The sequence below is a fragment of the Aedes albopictus genome, chromosome 1, assembly GCF_035046485.1.
Source record: "Aedes albopictus strain Foshan chromosome 1, AalbF5, whole genome shotgun sequence".
Lineage (NCBI taxonomy): Eukaryota > Metazoa > Arthropoda > Insecta > Diptera > Culicidae > Aedes > Aedes albopictus.
This window is the reverse complement of record NC_085136.1, coordinates 232,504,935-232,525,236: the sequence shown is the minus strand read 5'-3', so window position 1 is coordinate 232,525,236 and position 20,302 is coordinate 232,504,935. Positions and strand designations below refer to the sequence as shown.

At 40.1% G+C, this 20,302-nt stretch overlaps 1 protein-coding gene and 1 non-coding gene across 4 annotated transcripts in view; one reads left to right on the top strand and one right to left on the bottom strand.

The window, feature by feature from the left end:
- LOC109399937 (rootletin) overlaps positions 1 to 20,302 on the bottom strand; it is a 153,039-nt gene that overhangs the window by 13,613 nt on the left and 119,124 nt on the right. For all 3 annotated transcript variants that reach the window (XM_062846408.1, XM_019672391.3, XM_062846407.1), the window contains 5 exons: positions 13,597 to 14,207; positions 13,370 to 13,535; positions 7,900 to 8,109; positions 7,148 to 7,840; positions 6,929 to 7,080 (listed from right to left, as the gene is read on the bottom strand). In XM_062846408.1, coding sequence (XP_062702392.1) covers positions 6,929 to 7,080; positions 7,148 to 7,840; positions 7,900 to 8,109; positions 13,370 to 13,535; positions 13,597 to 14,039 — 1,664 coding nt within the window. In that variant the 5' untranslated portion in view covers positions 14,040 to 14,207. The remainder of the gene's footprint in view (positions 1 to 6,928; positions 7,081 to 7,147; positions 7,841 to 7,899; positions 8,110 to 13,369; positions 13,536 to 13,596; positions 14,208 to 20,302) is intronic.
- Trnar-ucg (transfer RNA arginine (anticodon UCG)) lies at positions 6,610 to 6,682 on the top strand. Its single transcript has one exon. It is a non-coding gene; the product is annotated as a tRNA-Arg (tRNA).

Below are 20,302 nucleotides of genomic sequence, written 5' to 3'. Positions count from 1 at the left end.
ACTCAGGTTTTCAGGAATTTCTCCCTGGATTTCTTCAGAAAATTCCTCCCGGGATTCTACAGGAATTCTTCACGGGATTGCTTTAGGTAGTTTTTCTTGGGTTGTATAGAGAATTCTACTTGGGATTCCTTCGGAGTTGCTTACCGCGCACACATATTGTGTTAGTAAGACCCTACAGCAAAAGTGTGGTCAGCACAGCCTGCTCCTACTTTATACTCCTTCTTTATACACCGCCAGTATTTTCGGTTTGCTGTGCAAACCTCGAAAACAACATGTACATTCGGTTATAACCATGAATCGTTTGCTGATCGTGGGCTTCTGATGAGTTCTTCGGCACAAGAATATTTTTCTGTACCGTCTCCTTCGATCTAGAATCTTTTCCAAAACTGTGAGTAAAGTAGAGGTATATCGCTACACCGCAACCGTTTCTCGGCTGTCCGCCTGTGTCGGCAAATACGTATTCTTTGTGTAAGGAACGTCTTAGTTTTCCACTTTCAAATTGATCCCTGGATTCTTTAATGGTATTTTCAACAGGATCTTCAATATCGCGCTCTTGAAGAATTCCTATTTCGTCCACTATCATTCAACAATGTGTGTTCCTCACGGTTTCTTCTGAATTGCTATTGGTGCTGCCGCCGACTGTTTGATTCTACCGCCTAACTGGTACAAACTTCCTTTCACATGTGCCTCACAATTTACCTACTTTGAGCTTGAACTGTGAACGTCAACGTCGCCCAGAGAAAAACGTGTTGGCATTCCTGGTTGATAACCTTTTGGAGCCGGATAATTTCGCCACTGCTGCATATTGACCCCTCCGGCTCCAAAGGGTTAAACTGCAGAATGTCGGCGTCAGTATGGCAGCTATCCAGGAGATACTCTGGCCCAAACCTAGAGAACGCAAATTTCGAGCGATGGATCCCATCGCCAACACTATATTCAAGTACCATTTCTATTACAGCAGCGGCAGCGATACAGCAGAACGTGGAGTTGACTTCATAGTGATCGGGGGGCAGCAGATGAAGTGAGTAATTCGATTAAGGGACCGAAACTGTGTGTGAGATTGAGGGGCACATTCTTCAACTACAGCTTAATCAGCATCTATGAGCCAACAAACGATACGTCCGATTACTTGAAGAAAGAATTCTATAAAGAGCCGCGGTAAGGCCTACAGAGGGTGTCCAAAACAAGATGTCAAAATATTCATTGAAGACGCAAAGGCACAGATCGATAGAGAATGTTTCTTTAAACCTGTCATTAAAATGTAAAGCCTTCATTCCGTTACCAGCGATAATAATTGCTTATGGCATTCGCTGCTGCTAGGGGTATGTCAATAAGTAGTACCAACTTCGTACGTGTAAGAATATCCGAACCACGTACCTGGCGACACCCGACTATCGAATATTACTGTAACAGATGTGAGATTCTAGAGGTTCGAATATTGAATTGGAGCATTATCTAGTACCTAGCCGCAAAAATTCGGCCACGACGAGTATCCAGTGTCATGAGTTCAAGAAACAACAGAACCACAGATAAACAGACGTAACACCTTGACCGATTTTCATGGAAATCCATCGCCCAGTTCACACTACCATCACCTGGTGGAAAAGTTGCACAAATCACTGTGTTGTGCAATATCGTCAACAGAAGGCGCTAGTGTGAAACGTCAAACGCATAGAAAAATGATGCGCGCGCCTCTATTAGAGTGTAAATGCTGAAGCGCAGGAAAGCATGGATTGGATAGGAACGATATACGAAAGTTTTATGCAACTGTCAGTGGCACGGCACAAAAATGTTTCAGTGACCGCCACGTGGAATGACCGGGAAGGAAATTGGTGGAACAGGATTAGTCTCGAGATTAACATAGTTGAAGTTGAAGACGGCCAAGCAGTAGATCCACAAACACTGGATAAAATTAAGAAGACACTGAAGGAACTGAAAAACAGCAGGGCAGCGCTGCTGGGAAGGATAAAATCCTAGTCGAACTTAAGCGCGGAAGGGAGCAGCTACATCAATCAATCTACCAGATTGTTATGAAGATACACAGCTAATCGCGTTCGGTAATTTTTACCGAAATCTCAACCGCTGAGCGTTCGGTAATGGATTTTTAACGAAGTTCTGTATAAAAATAACAAATTTCGGTAAAATGCTATCGTTTATCTGTCAAACTCTAACGAAATTCGGTAAAAGTTGCTACCTTTACTGAATTTTTCCTGTAAAACAAACTTAACGGTTGAGATTTCGGTAAAATATTACCGAAGTCGGTGATTTTTTCTAACTGTGTATGGGAAGATGAGGACTTACCCACCAGCCCATATGCCCGATCTGCAAGAAACGGCATAGACTAGAGTGCGCTAAATACTGAGAGATTACACCCTTTTAAATAAGGCGTACAAAATACCATCGCGTGTCCTGTTCAACAAACTGAAAAGCCCTTTGAGGACGAATAACTGGCTTATTTTCGCAAGGGCCTATCAACGATGGATCAAATGTTTAGCCTTCTAGACAAACCTATAGACTATAAATTGCAGACTCACCATCCGTTGATTGATTGAGCGTACGATTCAGTGAAAAAAGAATGAGCTTTGGCCGATAATGTCAAAACAGGGTGTTCCAGCGAAACTAATTGAGTTGATGTGCGCAACGCTGAATGGATCAAACTCATGAATCAATGGATCAAAGTGCTCGTCTGATCTCAAGCAAAGTGTCTAACTCGTTTGTGACCTTTGCATATATTGAATCAGAGTGACGATTTTTCAAATTTACCCGAGCAGAGGAGAATAGCAAGTTAATAACTACAAAATCACATAACCTGTTTTTATATCTTGTTTTGTTATTATTAAATTATCAAAGCATAGCTTTTCCATAACAAATTTTGTTGGACAATCTCATATTGTTATAATCAAGCTATTCAAGCAAGTTCAGTTATTGTTGTACTATTGATCAATTTATCAACAATAGCACAACAGTAACAAGTTTTGAAATCACAGCAACAATTCGACAATTATGATCTGTCCCTTTGTGTTGTTCCATTTATGTATTCAGTTAAAAAGGAAATTTCTAAACGACTCCTTTTAAGAATTCCTTAAGTAATTTTCGGATAAGCACTTGGAAGTTCTGGAGGAACCTTTCGATAAATCCCTGGAGAAGTCTTCAAGAGAACTACTGGCACAATTTTCTCAGAAATTCCGAATGTAATTCTTCCGAGCAATTATAATAATTCTTGGCAGAATCTTTTGAAAAATTCCTGGAGAATCCTTCGGAAAAACTTCTGGTGAAATCCCCAAAGGAATTTTCAGAGAAATCTTAAGGTGAAGTTCAGGACTGAAGGGATTCTATGCAGGATTCTGGAGGAGTCTTTGAAAATCCATTAAAGATTCCGTCAAAGAACTCTCGGCGAAATTTATGGAAGATTTTTGGAGTCATTTATGGAAAAGTTTATGACCAAATCTGTCGACAAATTTCTGGAAGAATTTTAGAGTTTTAGAAAAAAAAATATTTCAAAAATTTCTGGTGCAAATACTGTAGGAATCATCAGAGGAAGTTCAGGAGAAATTATAGCAATTTTTTTGGAGGAATCCTTGTAGAATCCAGGAGGAATATTCGACATAATTCTTGAACCCAGGGAAAAATCGGAGGAATTCAAACAATCTTTCCAATATCCAAAAAATTTTCTGCAGAACTGTTGAGCATTCTAAAAAAAAAAAATCAGTATATATGCTGAAAAAAAAAACAAAACAAAAGTCACAAATTGCTATCGACGAACAAACTTCTTCAAGTACACGTGCTGATTTCAAAACCGTGCTCCGCAAACAATTAAAGTACAACAGTTTACAAATTACAGGTGGAATTTGAAGCTCGTCGTATTTGATAATATAGAAATAACTAAAGTTCGATTATCTTACGACTTCAAATTTCTTAGAATGAATTAAAAGCTGAATACAGTATTTTTTTGATCATTTGAAAATATTTCCTGCGTCAGAGTGATGAACCTCATGTTATTTTTGTGAGACACAGCGAATAATTTTATATAGTAAGTATTATAACTTATTTAGTAACGAGTTTGATATCATAGCAAATTCTGCTCTCCGATTATTATCAATAACATTTAATATCAAAATTTGTTATCGAAATTTTTTCCGCTTTCACTGTTATTAAGTTGTTATTGAAACTAACAAAACAAGTTATTGAAATGGTTTCCCAGAAACATTTTTTTGTTATGGAATTTGTTATTTTGCCGCTTATGACAGACAAGTATATAACACAATATGTTATGGTAATAACTTAAAAATAATCGATTTTATTATTCAGTTATTTTGCCAAAATAACACAGCTTCTTATGCTGTTGTTATTCCCTTCTGCTCGGGTACAGTTCAACATTGCAAGCGAAGGAGTGATTATGGAAGGACTCGCGTGCAGAGGAATAGCACTACAGTAGACGTTCGGTCGGTGCAAGAGGTATAACTGCAATATTTTTTATCTATCCGGTAACGAATTTGCAGTTATCACATTGCCAAACGTGTCAAAATGGTGTGCCATGTGCGTGCTAATGAATACTCGAATGAGGAGGCGATGATAGGCTTGACCATGGGCTTGACGATCAATGAATTAACTACATCGGCTGTTTTCCTACTCTCCGCATCGACCAATGTGGCGCTAGCTTCTAAAAGTAAATCGCAAAAATATTGTATGGCGCATACCATCTAAAGGCAAATTATTCAAAGTGGAAAACATTATTCGAAAAAATATTTGGTAGTGGTTGTGCACAATGATGACCACTATTAAGTCTACCAAATATTTTTTCGGGAAAAGCTTTGTATATCAAGTAATTCAAGTTTAGATGCATTTCGCCATACAAAATTAAATTGATTTACTCCTGCGGATCAACTGTAGCTGCGCGCAAAGCGGGTAGTCCATTCTAGCAATACGAAGTACATGATTGCGGGTAGAGACATAGACAAGCCTAGTGGTGCTTTTATGGATTGCGTAACTAACGGAAGTCCCAACACCTGCAAACACAAACGAAATTCGCTCTGTATAACACCACATAATACTTTCCTGGTGACCCCCTACGGCCCTGCGGACAATTCTCGGTGGGGAAACTGCAGACTTCCACCCATGTCCGACCCAAGAAACAGAACTGACTGAATAACAGTTTCTTAAGCTAAAGTTTACTTAAGAGTGGTTTGTTCCACTCTTGAACAGCAAAAATATTTGTTGGGGATGCACTCATAAAAGCTAAGTTTGTCTTTCGGAATGAAAGTGAAGCCTGTCGTGCTTCCGGACACTTTAGTAATTCAAAAGAACCAACTGCATTAGCCAAAACTCACCTCTAACGAATTGCCGGTGCCGTACGGGTACAGACAGAGGAATCGATCATATATGGTATAGCAAACGGATCCACACGGGTCACTAGTGCTAAACTGCTAGCTACTGACTCTATTACGCTGCGCTGGGCTGACTGTCAGCTAACAATGCACTGCTAGATGTAGAGCCGTTAACGTGCGAAGAGTACATAAATACATACTGCAGTTCCCGAATAGAAATAGAAAACATCAGCATACATCTATAAAACCTTAACATGTAATGTATATCGTTGTTCTCCTAATGTACTCAGACTTCAATGTAACATCTAAGTACTCATTTAAGTCAAACTTCAATGTGATGTTGAATTTAACATCATATAAAATCCAAAGACAACAATTTCTAATGTTACATCAAAATCAAATGTCATATCGATTCCAATTGTTGCCCGCTTGAAACATCAGACTACATCTAACGACAAATAAATGTAATGTAACATTAGAATCGAACATCATTTTGTTGTCATGTATTGCTCACTTGAAACATCAGAAAACACCATAATAAAACGTTACATTAGAAATAAACTTCATATTAATGCCAAGTGTTCCCCATTTAAAATCTTGGAACATCAGCATACATCTAACGACCGATGAAAGTAATGTTACATTAGAATCAAACATCACAGCTAATCTCACTAATTTGACATTTGAGCGGTGCCAGAAATTTCCTTGACCTTCCGTAACTCGCGTGGTTGACTACCTGCGTCAGCACCACGCTAATGCTAAGTACAAAAAGCGAGATTTTTTCATCGTGTTGTACAAAATACAACAGCGCGATCGCTCGAGGGTTAAATGCACGGTTAAATGTTAGTTATGGATGGACATATACCCATCTGTACAAATTTCAAATTCTACTGATTCAGGCAAACACAATAAGCTTTGATATTAAAAACAACTAGCACTAGTAGTGGTACACTATTACTCCTTTATTCGAGTAAAATTATTACTGCTCGAATTAACATCTATTCCCCTAGAAAAACCAAACCCCATATAAAAATTGGTGCGACACGCAATCTTATCTGATTTATCGACATATCCATTCACAAGCTCTACTGCGACTACGTTGTGAAGGTTCCAACGAGTAGAATAACTAGTGTATTTCTATTTTCCAACGAGGGATAATCAACTCTCTCTCTCTCTCTCTCTCTCTCTCTCGACTGAAATGAACATTTTCTCTCGTGTTCATTTAGCTACAGTGCAAAGAGAGAGCCCTAGCTGAAAGTATGCTCTAATCACTCGCCCCACAACAGACCGTGTGGCCTAATGGAGAAGGCGTCGGACTTCGGATCCGAAGATTGCAGGTTCGAGTCCTGTCACGGTCGCTTCGATGCTACTTTTTGTTAATCCGGCACCTAGCTTTTTGTCCCAACAAATATATGAATAACTATAAATATGAACTCTTTTCTAAGTTTATATCAACGTTTCTAATATGTACTTCACGCGCCTATCGGCATGAATAGTTATACTAAAACTGGAACGACACAGACAAACAGCATGCAATCGGTGACTCGCCAGTCTTGGAGTACATCGAATAATTTTCTTTCATTTAGTCAGTCACATTCACCTACCTTAAACTCATCTCCTGGATGTCCTTGTCCTTTTGCACTCGCTGCAGCTCACTTTCCAGCATCTTTTTCTCCTCCTCCAGTGAGTCGTACATCTTCTGCAACTTGCTGTTCACATTCTGCAGCTTCTCGTAGTCGGTATTCAAACTGTCCACCTGAAAGATAAAATCAAACTTTAATAGGAAACACATTGTGCAAAAAAAAATGGAAGACACAAATTACAATCGAGTTCAGCTCGGCTTTTCCTCTTTCGACGCTGTGTTTGTCGGTCCGGAGGCCATCTAACGTCTTCTGCAGGCTATCCCGCTCTTTGTACAACTCCGACAGTTGATGATTGGCCGAGTCCAGTTTTTCGGTTAGCTCACCAACCTTCCCCGACAAAACGTCCCGGGTGTGCTCGCAATTTTCGAACTGCTTTCGGGTAGCCGCCAGGGCATCCGTATTAGACTGCAGTTTAACCTGCAGGTCATGTATGGCCAGTTGGTACTTGTGCAAGGCAGCTTGAACCGCCGAGATGGTTCCCTCTGCGAATGCTTGCGATGTACGGATGGCGCCCCGTTTGGGAGATCGCGGCGGCGCCGGCATGCCACTTGACTGCGAAAGATGCAGATGATGTGCCGTCGTCTCGGATTCTGTAGTGGCCGTCGTTTCTGCATCCTGCACAACAGCGTGCGCGATATCCCGCAAGGCACCCTGCAAGCGTTCCAGCTCATCATTGAGTCGCTGCGTCTGACCAGCTTGGCTCTCCACCTGAACGTAACGTTCCTCCATAAGTTTCAGATCCTGAAGCATCTGCTGCAGGCGCTGATCACGCTGAGCAATATCCATCTTAGCGCTTTCGTGCTGGCCCCGGAGATCGCTGAGCTGCGATTTGAGGTCCATGTTTTCCCGCTCGATATGCATCTGTTGGGCTTCCTGAAATATAGAGGATATGTGAGCTGCTAGTCAACATGTGATTGAACTCGGTAGCGAACCTCAATTTTCGAAGTTTGCTTCAGATTGACGGAAACGCCACTGCAGGCACCGACCACTTCGCGCCCAGTGCCCGTCAATTCCAGCTGCATTCGGCCCAGCTCCACTTTGGTAGTGGACATCATCTCCTTGAACATGCGCTTCACGTTGACCACTTCGCGCCACATTTTCAGCAGCCGCGTGTGCTCGTTGTTGTAGTAATCGTTGAACGCCTTTAAAGATTAAGTCGAAAACGCATATCATTTCACCGCGAAAGAGCTTTACAGTAGGTATCATATATTAAGAGGTTGGAATCAGGATCAGACCAATTCTGCCGGCTGTTATTCGTAACAAGGTAGATTGGGAGGCAACCAGCATCAGCGAGTCACGCTGAGCAGACCTACTCATCACGCCCTGATGTTGAACCTAAATTGATGGAAGTTCACTCGACTGACTGCCACCACTAGAGAACATGTCGTTGTAGCGATGGCCAGAGAACCGCTAATCGACTCAAACTAAATCGAATGAACAAGTCTATGAATGAATAATATGAACTGTATGGAATGAATATTTATAATGTGTTTACAATTCACCACTACGAAGCTGTCTTCATCTTCAAAGCCCGTCATTTCGAGCGCGAGTATAAATTTTTTTGATGATTTATTGATTTATATTGAATGATTTAATCATGCTTTGAATAATATAATTTTCTTTGAGATCAATTCGTATACATATTCGCATTTTATTTATTTCTTCTAGCTGACCTTTATTTGTTACCAGTGTTATTCCTCTCAACGCACACAGGCGTAAATGGGCCAAATTCCTGGCCATAAGTCGATTTTTTTTTCAGGGTTTTCCAGAGTCTAATATTTTTTAAAGATAAATGAAGTAATACTTCATCATGTGGCAATCAATTCAATACTTTGGGATGCATATTTTTTTAAGAATAAATGCCGAAATTTGACGATTTTCTCTACTGGTTTTTTCATTTGCATCATAAGTCATCGGAAGAACTTCAATTATCGGAATATTGACAATTTGAAAAAATAACTGAGTATGTAACACAGTTCTCTTGATAAGGGTGTATCATTTAAACAAAAAACTTCACCTGGTTTCATTTATTTTGCTCGCTTACAAAAGAGTTTTCAAAATCATGTTTTTTGTCAATTTTGAACCATTTTCAGCATTCAAAAAGTTTTCAGATTCTGCAGCATTCCGAGATCTGGATAAAATTACAATAAAATATAAGGCATATCCTTTGTGAACTGCAAGAGAACGGGTACCAGAAAGTACCAGACGAAAAAATAAATCATTTTGAAATTTACACCTTTTTGACTAGTTTTTAGTTACAATTTATGTTTAATTTTGATATAACAACTTCGTTTGGACTACTTTTTCAATGAACGGCCACTTATTCTCGGTAGATAGATCATAGCAGAATACAAATCTGCTCTTCTATCTCTTAACAAAATGTGTCAAATGGAATTAATTTAGTAAATTTGGGCAGAAATCTCCATACACCGATAAACGCCTAAATGTATACAATGTAGTAGTAATCTAATGTAGCTAGAACTGTTGTGTTCAAAATTTGATATAAAAAAAATCAAAAACAACTCAAATAAAGAGCTCACTATTTGTAGCATGTAATCATATGTTGATGCACCGTTAAGAAAATATTTTCAGATAAATATTGTTTTTTATAGCTAAACTCATTGAGTTTTTCACTCAGTACTACACAAACTTACTTTTATGTATAAAGCTGTGTTAAAATGCCATGTTTTAAAAGAAAAATTCAAAATGATATATTCCACACGTCATCATGTTCAAACTCCTAAAATTTCAATCCATGATTATTTTTTGAGTTTTGATGTGTTTTTCAGTGCACTATAAAAGTTACCCCAAAATGAAAATGTGATTCCCAAAATATCTAGAAAAAGGTACAACATTTAAACTGAGTTTAAGGGGCCGTTCAAAAATAACGACCCATATTCCCAAAAATTGAGAAGATAGAACAAATGTTCAACAAGTTTCCCAATTATGACACTCCTTACAACTTTGCTGAAGACATAAACACGTTATCTACACTTATAAAAGAATTGAATTTCTCTCACACTTCTAGGAGAATTTCTATGAAACGAGGTGGCCCTTGTTTCCAAACAATATTTTTCATGGAAATGTAATTATTTTTCAGTTCTCTGTTGTCAAATAAAAATGTTCGACGCTTCAAGCGATTTTTGGGGGTGAAAATAAACGTTGTCCTTGGAGAAGTTATAAGAAAGCATTTCTAGCCTTTAAATGGATTAATATGGCTATTTATAATCCAAAATACTTCCTCAATATCTAAATTCACAATTTTATCGCTAGTACATACATAATCTATCTATATATATAAAAATGCAGTGGCATACGTGGGACCGCGCATAACTTGCGAACGGGTGGTCCGATTTGGGTCGTCTAAGTTTTGTTCTGTTAGTTTTCACCCAAGGAAGGTTTATGAAGCCTAAAACATGGGAAAATTGAGAGTTTTTGAAAATCGGGTTTTCATACATTTTGACCGGGGACTTGGGCGTTTGGCTAGGGACTTGAAACGTCAAAAAACGCAGTAGGCAAGACAAAGTTTGCCGGGTACAGCTAGTACACCATAAAAACGTGTTAAAACTTTTTAGCCATGAATTGGACCCTGTTACTCCAGTGTGCAACGACTTGAAAAATGGATAACATTACAGGATTCAATAAACAACGTATACGTGCATATAAGCCATGAGTTCTACTACATATGATAATTGAAATGTTTTGTAATGGCTGAAGGGACTTACTAAACAGATTAAATCTTGCCATGATCTGATTATTGGAATGTTTCATGGTAATGGGAATTCTTCATTACACCAACTAAGCTAGCCATGAAAATGTTTGACATTTTCACAAAAAAGCAATGTCAAGTGCAGCCCAACTGAGCTGTCAGTTGTAGCCCGTTTGATTACGTTTCCTAAAACGAGGAAAGTATTGCTATCCGGTATAAATTCTGAAGCCAAAATTCACTCCGAGCAGCATTTTCTTCTCCTGTACTGTCAAAAATAAAATTAAAACAAAATATTCCAATGATTACTTTGCTTGGCGATTGTTGGCGATGCAAAATTTCACCTCAACATGATTTTGTGCGTGAATGGGATTCAGTCACACTGCATGTGAGGTGATGCGGTCACGTACGTGTTTGAACCACCAGCCCAAAACATAATGTCAACACAGATAGGAAGAAGAAAAAAATAACAAAGTGAAGAAAAAGAAGACCGTCTTCGCGAGTCTCGTCTCAGATTTTGACGGACCACACACATGCACGAAAAAGACGGATCATATTTATTCTACTTTATCGATCATGTTGCCGTCCTTTTCATGCTCATGTTAAATCTGTCAAAATGACCTGAGAATTGTCAGTCATTTTGAGGTTAGATTCGTTGGTGTAATAATGAATATATTCAGCATATAGAGGTTGCTGATGATTGAAATCTGTCTCTTTCTAACTCGCATATGTTTTCATCAGGAAACCACAGACAAACAAACGTAACACTCTGATAATTCACATCGTACACCGATTTAACGGCCTTTTTCAAAATTTGATAGTTGGCCAACTGCCCAACCGTGGTGCTCGCATCGTTTTTGTTCGAGTTTGACGTTTGCTCACTACCGCCACCTAGTTGGTGGTCGGCCAAACATAGGCCTTTTAGCATTGGGCGAATATGTTTTCGTGACTATGATTTGAATCGAAAAATGTTCGAAGTGTTACGTCTGTTTGTCTGTGAGGAAACTGTTTCCTGATGAAAACATATGTGAGCCAGAAAGAGACAGATTTCAATCATTAGCAACCTCTATATGCTGTTTAGTGAATCTCAAGGTATTTACATATTCTAAGGTAGTCTTAGATGTCAAAACAGGCTGAGCGGCCATGTTTTTTCACCGTGAGAAATTCTGAAAACAAATCCCCCGCCTCCTCAAATTCCTTTGAAATTTCGCTTCCTCTGCTTTTCTCCACAAACTAAACGTCATGCTCAACCTTACAATATATAAAAACCTTGGTGAATCCATTGGTGAATTCCCTTATTGCAAACATTGCAAACAATTTTCGCTTATTTACAATATTCTAATCTAATCCAACACATACGCAGCCAGCTTGGCAATCAGTAAAAGAAAGAATCCTGCAAAATTATCGTGTCAAATTACGAGCAAATATTTTTTTTTACAATATTAATGCTTGCACAAAAATTTCGAAAAATACCAAGTCTTACCTCCCGAATCAATTGTTTTGGACTCCCAGAAGCTATGTTCAAAATTTGAGCAAAATCGATTGAGCCTTAGGGGGCGCTCAAAACGCTTGAAGTTTGTATAAGAAAACTTGACCAAATGTATACAGAAATTTTAGGTTTTCGAATTTAAATTTTGCCGCTAGGTGGCGCTGTAAGCGTTCAATAATCAAACCCTTTGGTATTATTGTAGGTGAGTTTATATCAAACAACTTTGTTGAAGACCGCAAAGTGATCCAATGTCTGTGAAAAAAGTTATAATCTAGGTAAAAGTGGGGCGAAACATAATTGTTGTTTTTCCTGTACATGTAAAAGAATAATATCAATATAATGAAATCTCAATACTTCGCCTCACTTTGCCTAGGGTATGACTTTTTTCTCTTCGCGGTCTTCAACAAAGTTGTTTGGTATATAGTCACCTAATAATACCAGAGTTTGATTATTGAACGCTTACAACGCCACCTAGTGGCAAAATTCGAAAACTTAGAATTTCTGCATACATTTGGCCAATCCCTTACAAACTTCAAGCGTTTTGGGTGCCTCCTTAGGCCTGATCGATTTTGCTCAAATTTTGAACATAGATTCTAGGAGTCAAAAACAACTGATTCACGAGGTAAGACATGGCATTTTTCGATTTTTTTGTTTTTCATACAAGTGTGGGCCACCCTATTGCACATGTTTGCAACATATCATAAATGTGACACAAGCGTCGAAGCGGCCAGGCCTACTGCGTAGACACAAAGATGATTCTTTGAAAATCTCAATAAAATCATCAACTTCAATAAACTTTCGTTAAGCTTCGAATCAGTTCTCGAATCTACAGGGAAGGAAGGATGCGTGGTTATACTGTAACAAACGCTCTGAGATATATAGGGTGTATGAGTGCCATGACTCCGTTCTTTTCGTTTCATTTCTTATAAAAAAATACAAAAATTACAGCATTACAGTAATTTTTGTTTTAGTCTTTTATCAGAATTCTCGAATGTACCTACTCTTTCCATGTGCATTCAATATGGAAACCCTTCCACCACCAGGCCACACAAATCCATGCTCCGACCTCGGAGAAACATAATCACAGGCCAATTTCAGAAAAAAAAACTATACACTTCCTAGATGCTTCTTTACTATAGGAAATAATACTGAGAATTCTTAGATATTGGCCGGATCCTTGAACGAACATCTTGATGGCTATACTCACCTGTTCCTCCTCCTTCCACTCGTCCTCCTTGTTCAGTAGTTCGTCCCGCAAGCTTTCCCAATCGGCGGTAAGCTTCTGGAGATCATTGGTTAGTGCTTCGTTGGTTCGATGGGACTCCTCCAACTGCTGTCGCAGGCAGGAGTTCTCGACCAGTAGTTTTTCGCATCTGTTGGATGACAGGGTGTTAGAGGGTGACAATACATCCAGCTCCAGAGCAAGTAACCTACCTTCGTCGTTCCTCGTCAAGTTGATGGCGGACTTCATCGTGACTTCCGTCGGCGTACTTGCGACACGGCGACTGCGATCGGGAGCGGGATCGCGATCGCTCGCGCGCTACCGGGCACGGCGGTAAACTCAGCGGAGCGCCACCCACTGAAGGACAAATTTGTCCTCCGGATTGTGGCCCGTGATGCCGTCCCGGTGAATGATCCCTGGCGTTGTAGCTTGGACATGTACTGGAGGTGGGAGTTTGCTCCAGTTCACTGCAGCGCTGCTTGTACTGGAGAACCTTCGCCTGCAGTCGGCTGACCAGAGCGGCCTGGTTGTTTTGTGCTTGCTTGTACGTTTCCAACCTGCGCCGGTAGGTGCTTGCTTCTTCTTGTAAGCGTTGGCGCAACTCGTTGTTCTGCCGCATCAGGGCACTGGTGTCCGTCGGAGATGGGCTCGACATTCTGCCGGATCCAGCACCGCCACTAATCGACGGCTCCAGACGTGACTTGCTGAATGGGCGTGAAAATGGTCCCTTCTTGCGATCACCGGAAGTTCCACTCCCGGCACCACCTCCACCTTCACCCAGATGGCGCGAGGCTATGCTAGGCGCGCATTCCTTGCCGCTCAACTGCAAATAGAAGGCACAAAAAAAATCAATGTTAGTAATGATGTTACCTTGGTAACATGCATATTATTGTTACAAACTATTTATCAGACCATTACCGCCAAATCATTACATCACACCATCTCAAATGATTAAAGATCGAACCCTCCACACCGATAATACTCAAGGTTACTCTATATGCTCAATAGGCCTGTCCACTTTTTCAAAAATGTTCTTTAATTTTCAAGTTACCCCCATGTTGGATTTGGATGATCAGATCCAATCAATCCAAAAAGAAGTCACGGGCCAAATTTGGATCTCCCACAAGTTTTCTGAACAACGTATGCCAATAAAATTGATTGAAATATATGTAAAAATCACATTTGTAATCCAAAGAAATTTTTGATTGAGTGTATTCCTGAACACCCTAATAGAGTGGTAACCCGATTTTGTCTACCCCCGATTTTGTCAGCTTTTTCAGAACAAGAAAAATAAAGTGTTTTCTGCTCAACATTGCCATTTTATAAATAATATTAGTTCAACAGATGTCTTTTTGCGTCATACATAAAACACGTAACGAACAATTCTTGTATGTTGTTGAAAACGTCCAAATATATATTTTTGCAAAATAACACATTCCTGCTAACCCAAAAGACCTTCGGAGCAGACGTGGACAAATTAGAGGGGAGAGGGGGTCTGAGAAAAGTCCATGCTTGTCCACAGAGCTGTTGTGAAGAATTAACATTAAGGTAAAATTCACAAATACAAAGAAATTAAAAAAAAAATTGTCCACAGAGAGGGTGTGGGGGTCTGTCAATTTTTTTTTTTTGCGTTTATTATAGAGGTTTTAAACCAGAGGGGTTCATTCGCCTCTTAGTAAATAATTATAACAACTATTACAATAGTTCAAATAAACTACTTTTCCTTAAAAACTTTAACAGTTTGGTTTCTTCTGATTTAGAATTACTAAGTGCGATTCGAATGTTGCTGTTGATGCCAATCTTGTTACGTAGGTCATCGTATTTCTTACAACTAGTGATTAGATGTTCAACGGATAGTTCAACTTTACAAACTTCACACGTTTTGGATTAATGTCGATCGAATAGGTGCTTCTTGGCACAGAGAACAGACATCCAGGCTAGAACAAATTTCATTCGGAAAGTTGTGTAAGGATTTGAATCTTTACTTGAGTAAGGGTGCAAACCAATACACGATGACAACACTAACGCCACCAAACACCATATTGCCACAGTCAGTGGTGAATTGAAACACTTCAAGTGGGGAATTAAATTAGTATGGGAAATTAACCGATTGCAGCGCCACGCTATTGCCACTTGTGTTTCCGATTTCAAATGGCCGTTAAATTCCTTACACAGTTTCGGAACTGGACTTGGATGTCTGTTCTCTGTGTTCTTGGTGAGTTTGGTATGTCCAATCCTGCAACGTGTTAGAACTTTCTGCTCTTGACGGTCTCGACGATCTTTCCACTGTCCAATTGCTGGCTTGATTTTTTGAAGCAAAGTCGGTCGATGGTCATTCCAAATTTGTTGGAATTTCTCGCACACTCGTTTGGAGATCCACTTGATAACGTCGTCGGTAGGTACATATTCGTGTAGTAATGGGGCAGCTCGGCCCCTTTCAGCGGCTTGATCTGCTGCTTCGTTCCCGGGTATCCCTGAGGGAGTCTGCCAAATGTCCACGTGGACAATATTGACTTGAGAAAAAAAAAGAGATGCATAAACGATACAAATTATGTCGTATCATTGATGTGATTCTCCTTCATGGCAGTTCTCTGTTGTATTATTTTTAATGATAAATCATTTGTTTTATGTTGGGGACGGCTACTTAAAGTATAAAATCATAGCATTGCAATACCAATTCTGAAACTCATATAGCATTTTTTTTCTTGAAAAATTATCAGTGTTTCGAAGTGTCTAGTAAAGAATACTAAACAAAATCGTGATGTTTCAAAATAAAACGTAGATCGTAACAGTGATGGAGTTTCGATCGGAATTTTTGTTAAAATTCTGTACAAATTTCTATAAGATTTATGTACTCTTCGCACGTTAACGGCTCTACATCCAGCAGTGCATTGTTAGCCGACAGTCAGCCCAGCGTAATAGAGTCAGTAGCTAGCAGTTTAGCACTAGTGACCCGTGTGGATCCGTTTGCTATACCATACATGTTCGATTCCTCTGTATGTACCCGAACGGCACAGATTGCATCGGCACTTCGTTAGAGGTGAGTTTTGGCTAATGCAGTTGGTTCATTTGAATTACTAATGTGTCCGGAAGCACGACAGGCTTCACTTTCATTCCGAAAGACAAACTTAGCTTTTATGAGTGCATCCCCAACAAACATTTTTGCTGTTTATGGCCCGTTTACATATTTGATAGTAATGCGTGACAATATTTTGTCGGCTAATTTATTGTGCGTTAGCATCGTTTACACTGTCACAAAATATTTAGCTGTTAAATCTGGGGCCGGATCACAACGTCCGAGGCCATACAGTCCTGGACATTAGGTCGCGTTTTTTTTGCGCAATAGCGTCCAAAAGTTTGGATGCGTCATAATATCCTATGTGCCTTCTTTCCTTGGACTTCGTGTCGTATCTGCAAGTTCGGACGTTATGCCCCGAAAAAAAGCGCCATAAAGTCCTGGGACTTTATGGCCTCGGACGTTATGATACTGCGCCGTTAAATCTGGGACAATGAATTGTTCCGACTCTGTTGGTATCAAATTATTGTCGGGCCGCCACCAAACCGGACGTCGCACAATCAAGTCGCGACGCGACCCAACTCGCGACGTTTTTGAATCAAGTCAAAAGTAGTGCGCATCCTTACCGTTGTTGTCAGCAACACAGCGCACTAGATGCGAAACAGTTGCGACACTTGTAGACCTAGAAAATTGCAATTATTGATTGAATGTCTGTCTTGATTCCAACTGGATAGACAATATCGTGATGTAAACACTACTCTGCCAGACAATAACATTGACGTGATTTTTTTTTCCTCCCCTGTTGGGGAATTTAAGCCACTGCGTCCAATAAGCTGAACTTTTGTGGCATAATTGGCAGACAGTTCGACTAGCACACCGTTTACATGATGCTAATTCTGTAGGACAATTTAATAACCACATTATTGTCTACTTGTTTTAGCACGAAATTTAGAAGCTTCTAAATTTGTCATGCCAATTTTATTAGCAGCTAAAAGTGTTAACATTATGCTAATTTAACACCAATACTGCTCGAAAATGTATTGTCGCCCTGAATTAGCAAATATGTAAACGGGCCATGACCCATGAAGAACGACGCCGATGATTTTTCGTCATACGCCGCATCGGTCAACAAGCACTATGAAGCGTTCCAGGTGGAAAAACCACAGACAAACAGACGTAACACCTTGAACGATTTTCGTGGAAATCCATCGCCCAGTTCACACTACCATCACTTGGTGGAAAAGTTGCACGAATCACTGTGTTGTGCAATATCATCAACAGAAAGCGCTAGTGTGAAACGTCAAACGCATAGAAAAACGATGCACGCGCCTCTGGTTGTGAAAGCCACAACTATGAAAATTTAAAATGATCGTTAAAAGCGTGGTCGATGGAAATTTCGGAAATGTTACGTCTGTTTGTCTGTGGAAAAAACTGTCCAGCGACCAATTCAAGACTCTCAGGTTCGTATGCGGTCTCCAGTCACCGCGCGATTCGGACATCCGGACCAGGCTGATCGGAAAATTGGATGCTGAAGAAAACGCGCCACCCGCCGACGGTGCCACTCTCAAGCTTGAAAACCTGGTTGAGGAGTGCAACCGCATCATCAACCTCAAGCAAGACACCCAGATGATCGAGAAAGGCTGCGGGGACAAGTCCAACGTTCACGCAATTTCTCGCCATCATCGTACTTCAAGTTGGAAGGAGAAGAAGTTGGAAGGACAAGCAGACCGTTTCGTCGACACCTTGAAGAGAGGATTGAAAAAACTTGCCGAAGGGGAAAAGACGGTAACGTTCCAGCACCTTAGACGTTCCGTTTACCGGTCAACATCAAATCGAAACGCTCCGGATGGTAAATCTCCTGCGCACCTGTTCCTAGGACGAGAAATGCGGACATCCCTAGATCTCTTGAAGCCGAGCTCTCCGCGTCCAACCCTGGTCAACGAGAAGCAGAACGACCAGTTCAACCGAAGACACGGAGCGGTCAAAAGAGCCTTCAATCCGGACGACCTGGTGTACGCGCAAGTACATCGCCGAAACAAAACCGAATGGGTTTCTGGACAGGTTATCGAACGCAAGGGATCAGTGGACTATAATGTACTACTCGAAAACGGACGCCTCATCCGAGCACATACGAACCAGCTACGCTACCGGTTATCGGATGCAAGGGAAGCCGTTTCTACACCCAACAACCAACTCCCTTTTGCGCTTCCCCTCGACGAATTCTAAATCAAAGTTCCAACCCCAGTGATTCTGGAAGATTCGCTAGACGAACTGGTTCCCGACACCGCAAATGATTTAGCTGACGAAGACGATGGAAATCAGGACGCAGGAAGAGGAATCAGAGACAAACAGACGTAACACTATTAAAATTTAAATCTCATATATCTCAGGATCCTGATTACTTATATAGTTGATGTCTTCGGCAAAGTTGTTTGGTTGGTCAAGAACTTATAGATTATGGACCGTTTGATTCGATATTCCACCACTAGGCAGTGCAAGATAGCATGCAAATTTTTTTATCTCATAATATCTCAGGATCCTGATTTCTTAGAAAAATGGTGTCTTAGTTGTTGGGTAGGTCAAACATGTTCAGTTGATGAGCCATTTGATATGAACTCTCCTATTGGGAGACGGTGGTGCGGGATGCTTATTATTTATAGAGATGGTGTCTACAGCTGTTATTTGGCAGGACATGGACCTACCGAATATAGACACTATAGAATCTACAGAGACAGACTTGGGGAGAAATATTTGAATTACGCAATTTTAGAGTGTTTTATAGTGAATTTAGTGTGTACTAATAGAAAATGACGTCACACAACCCACAGTCGTTATCGTTCCGTAAATCTTGTTTGGCTAAACGAATTTACAGATCGCATACCTAATACATGGCTCGTAGCATAATCAGAGACTCTCCCCATCACCACAGATCATCACCCTAAAATGCCACTTCATCTATGGACGGCCCCTTACAGTTGTCTGCACCTTGGAAAGCATATGGAATCTATAGTGTCTATATTACAGATTATGGGATATATACAATTATACTTTGATCATAATCTACACAATTTTCCACAGCACAGAGATCAGACATCCAAGCTCAGTTTCAAAACTGTGTAAGGAATTAAACGTTCATTTGAAATGGCAACACAAGTGGCAACATCGTGATGGCGCTGCTATCCCAATGTTCCCACGCTGTTGTCGGTGGTGAATATAAAACTTATGTAGATATGCGTACTCACCACTAACACAGCGCAACATTTTTTTGTCTCAAGAGCAAACTTATGTGTCTCCGAAGGATTTTGGGCCGCTGAATCCGAATCCGGGCTCAGATTTGCTCTAACACGTGACAATTTTGAGCTATACCTCAATTTATGGGGCAAAATATGCCATTTTGGGCTTTTTTGACTGCAAGCCATTAAGCAAGGCAATATTTTTTTTAAGTAATCAAAAGGTTAATTGGTCAATTAACATCTAAATTAACGACTCATGCTAAATATTTCGTTTTACCTAAACAAATTTGATAGATTTAAGCATTTTATGTTAGTATGAAAACTTGCATGCAACTTCTGGAGGGCGACTTGTATGGGAAATATCGTACCTAACATAAATCGCTAAAAACTATCAAATTCGATTTGGTAAAACGAAATATTTTGCATGAGCCGTTAATTTAGATGTTAATTGACCAATTAACCTTTTGATTGCTTAAAAAAAATATTTTCTTGCTTAAAGGCTTGCAGTCAAAAAAGCCCAAAATCGCATATTTTTCTCTATAAATTGAGGTATAGCTCAAAATTGTGACGTGTTAGAGCAAATCTGAGCCCGGATTCGGATTCAGCGGCCCAAAACCCTTCGGAGACACATAAGTTTGCTCTTGAGACAGACAAAAGGTTAATTTTTGT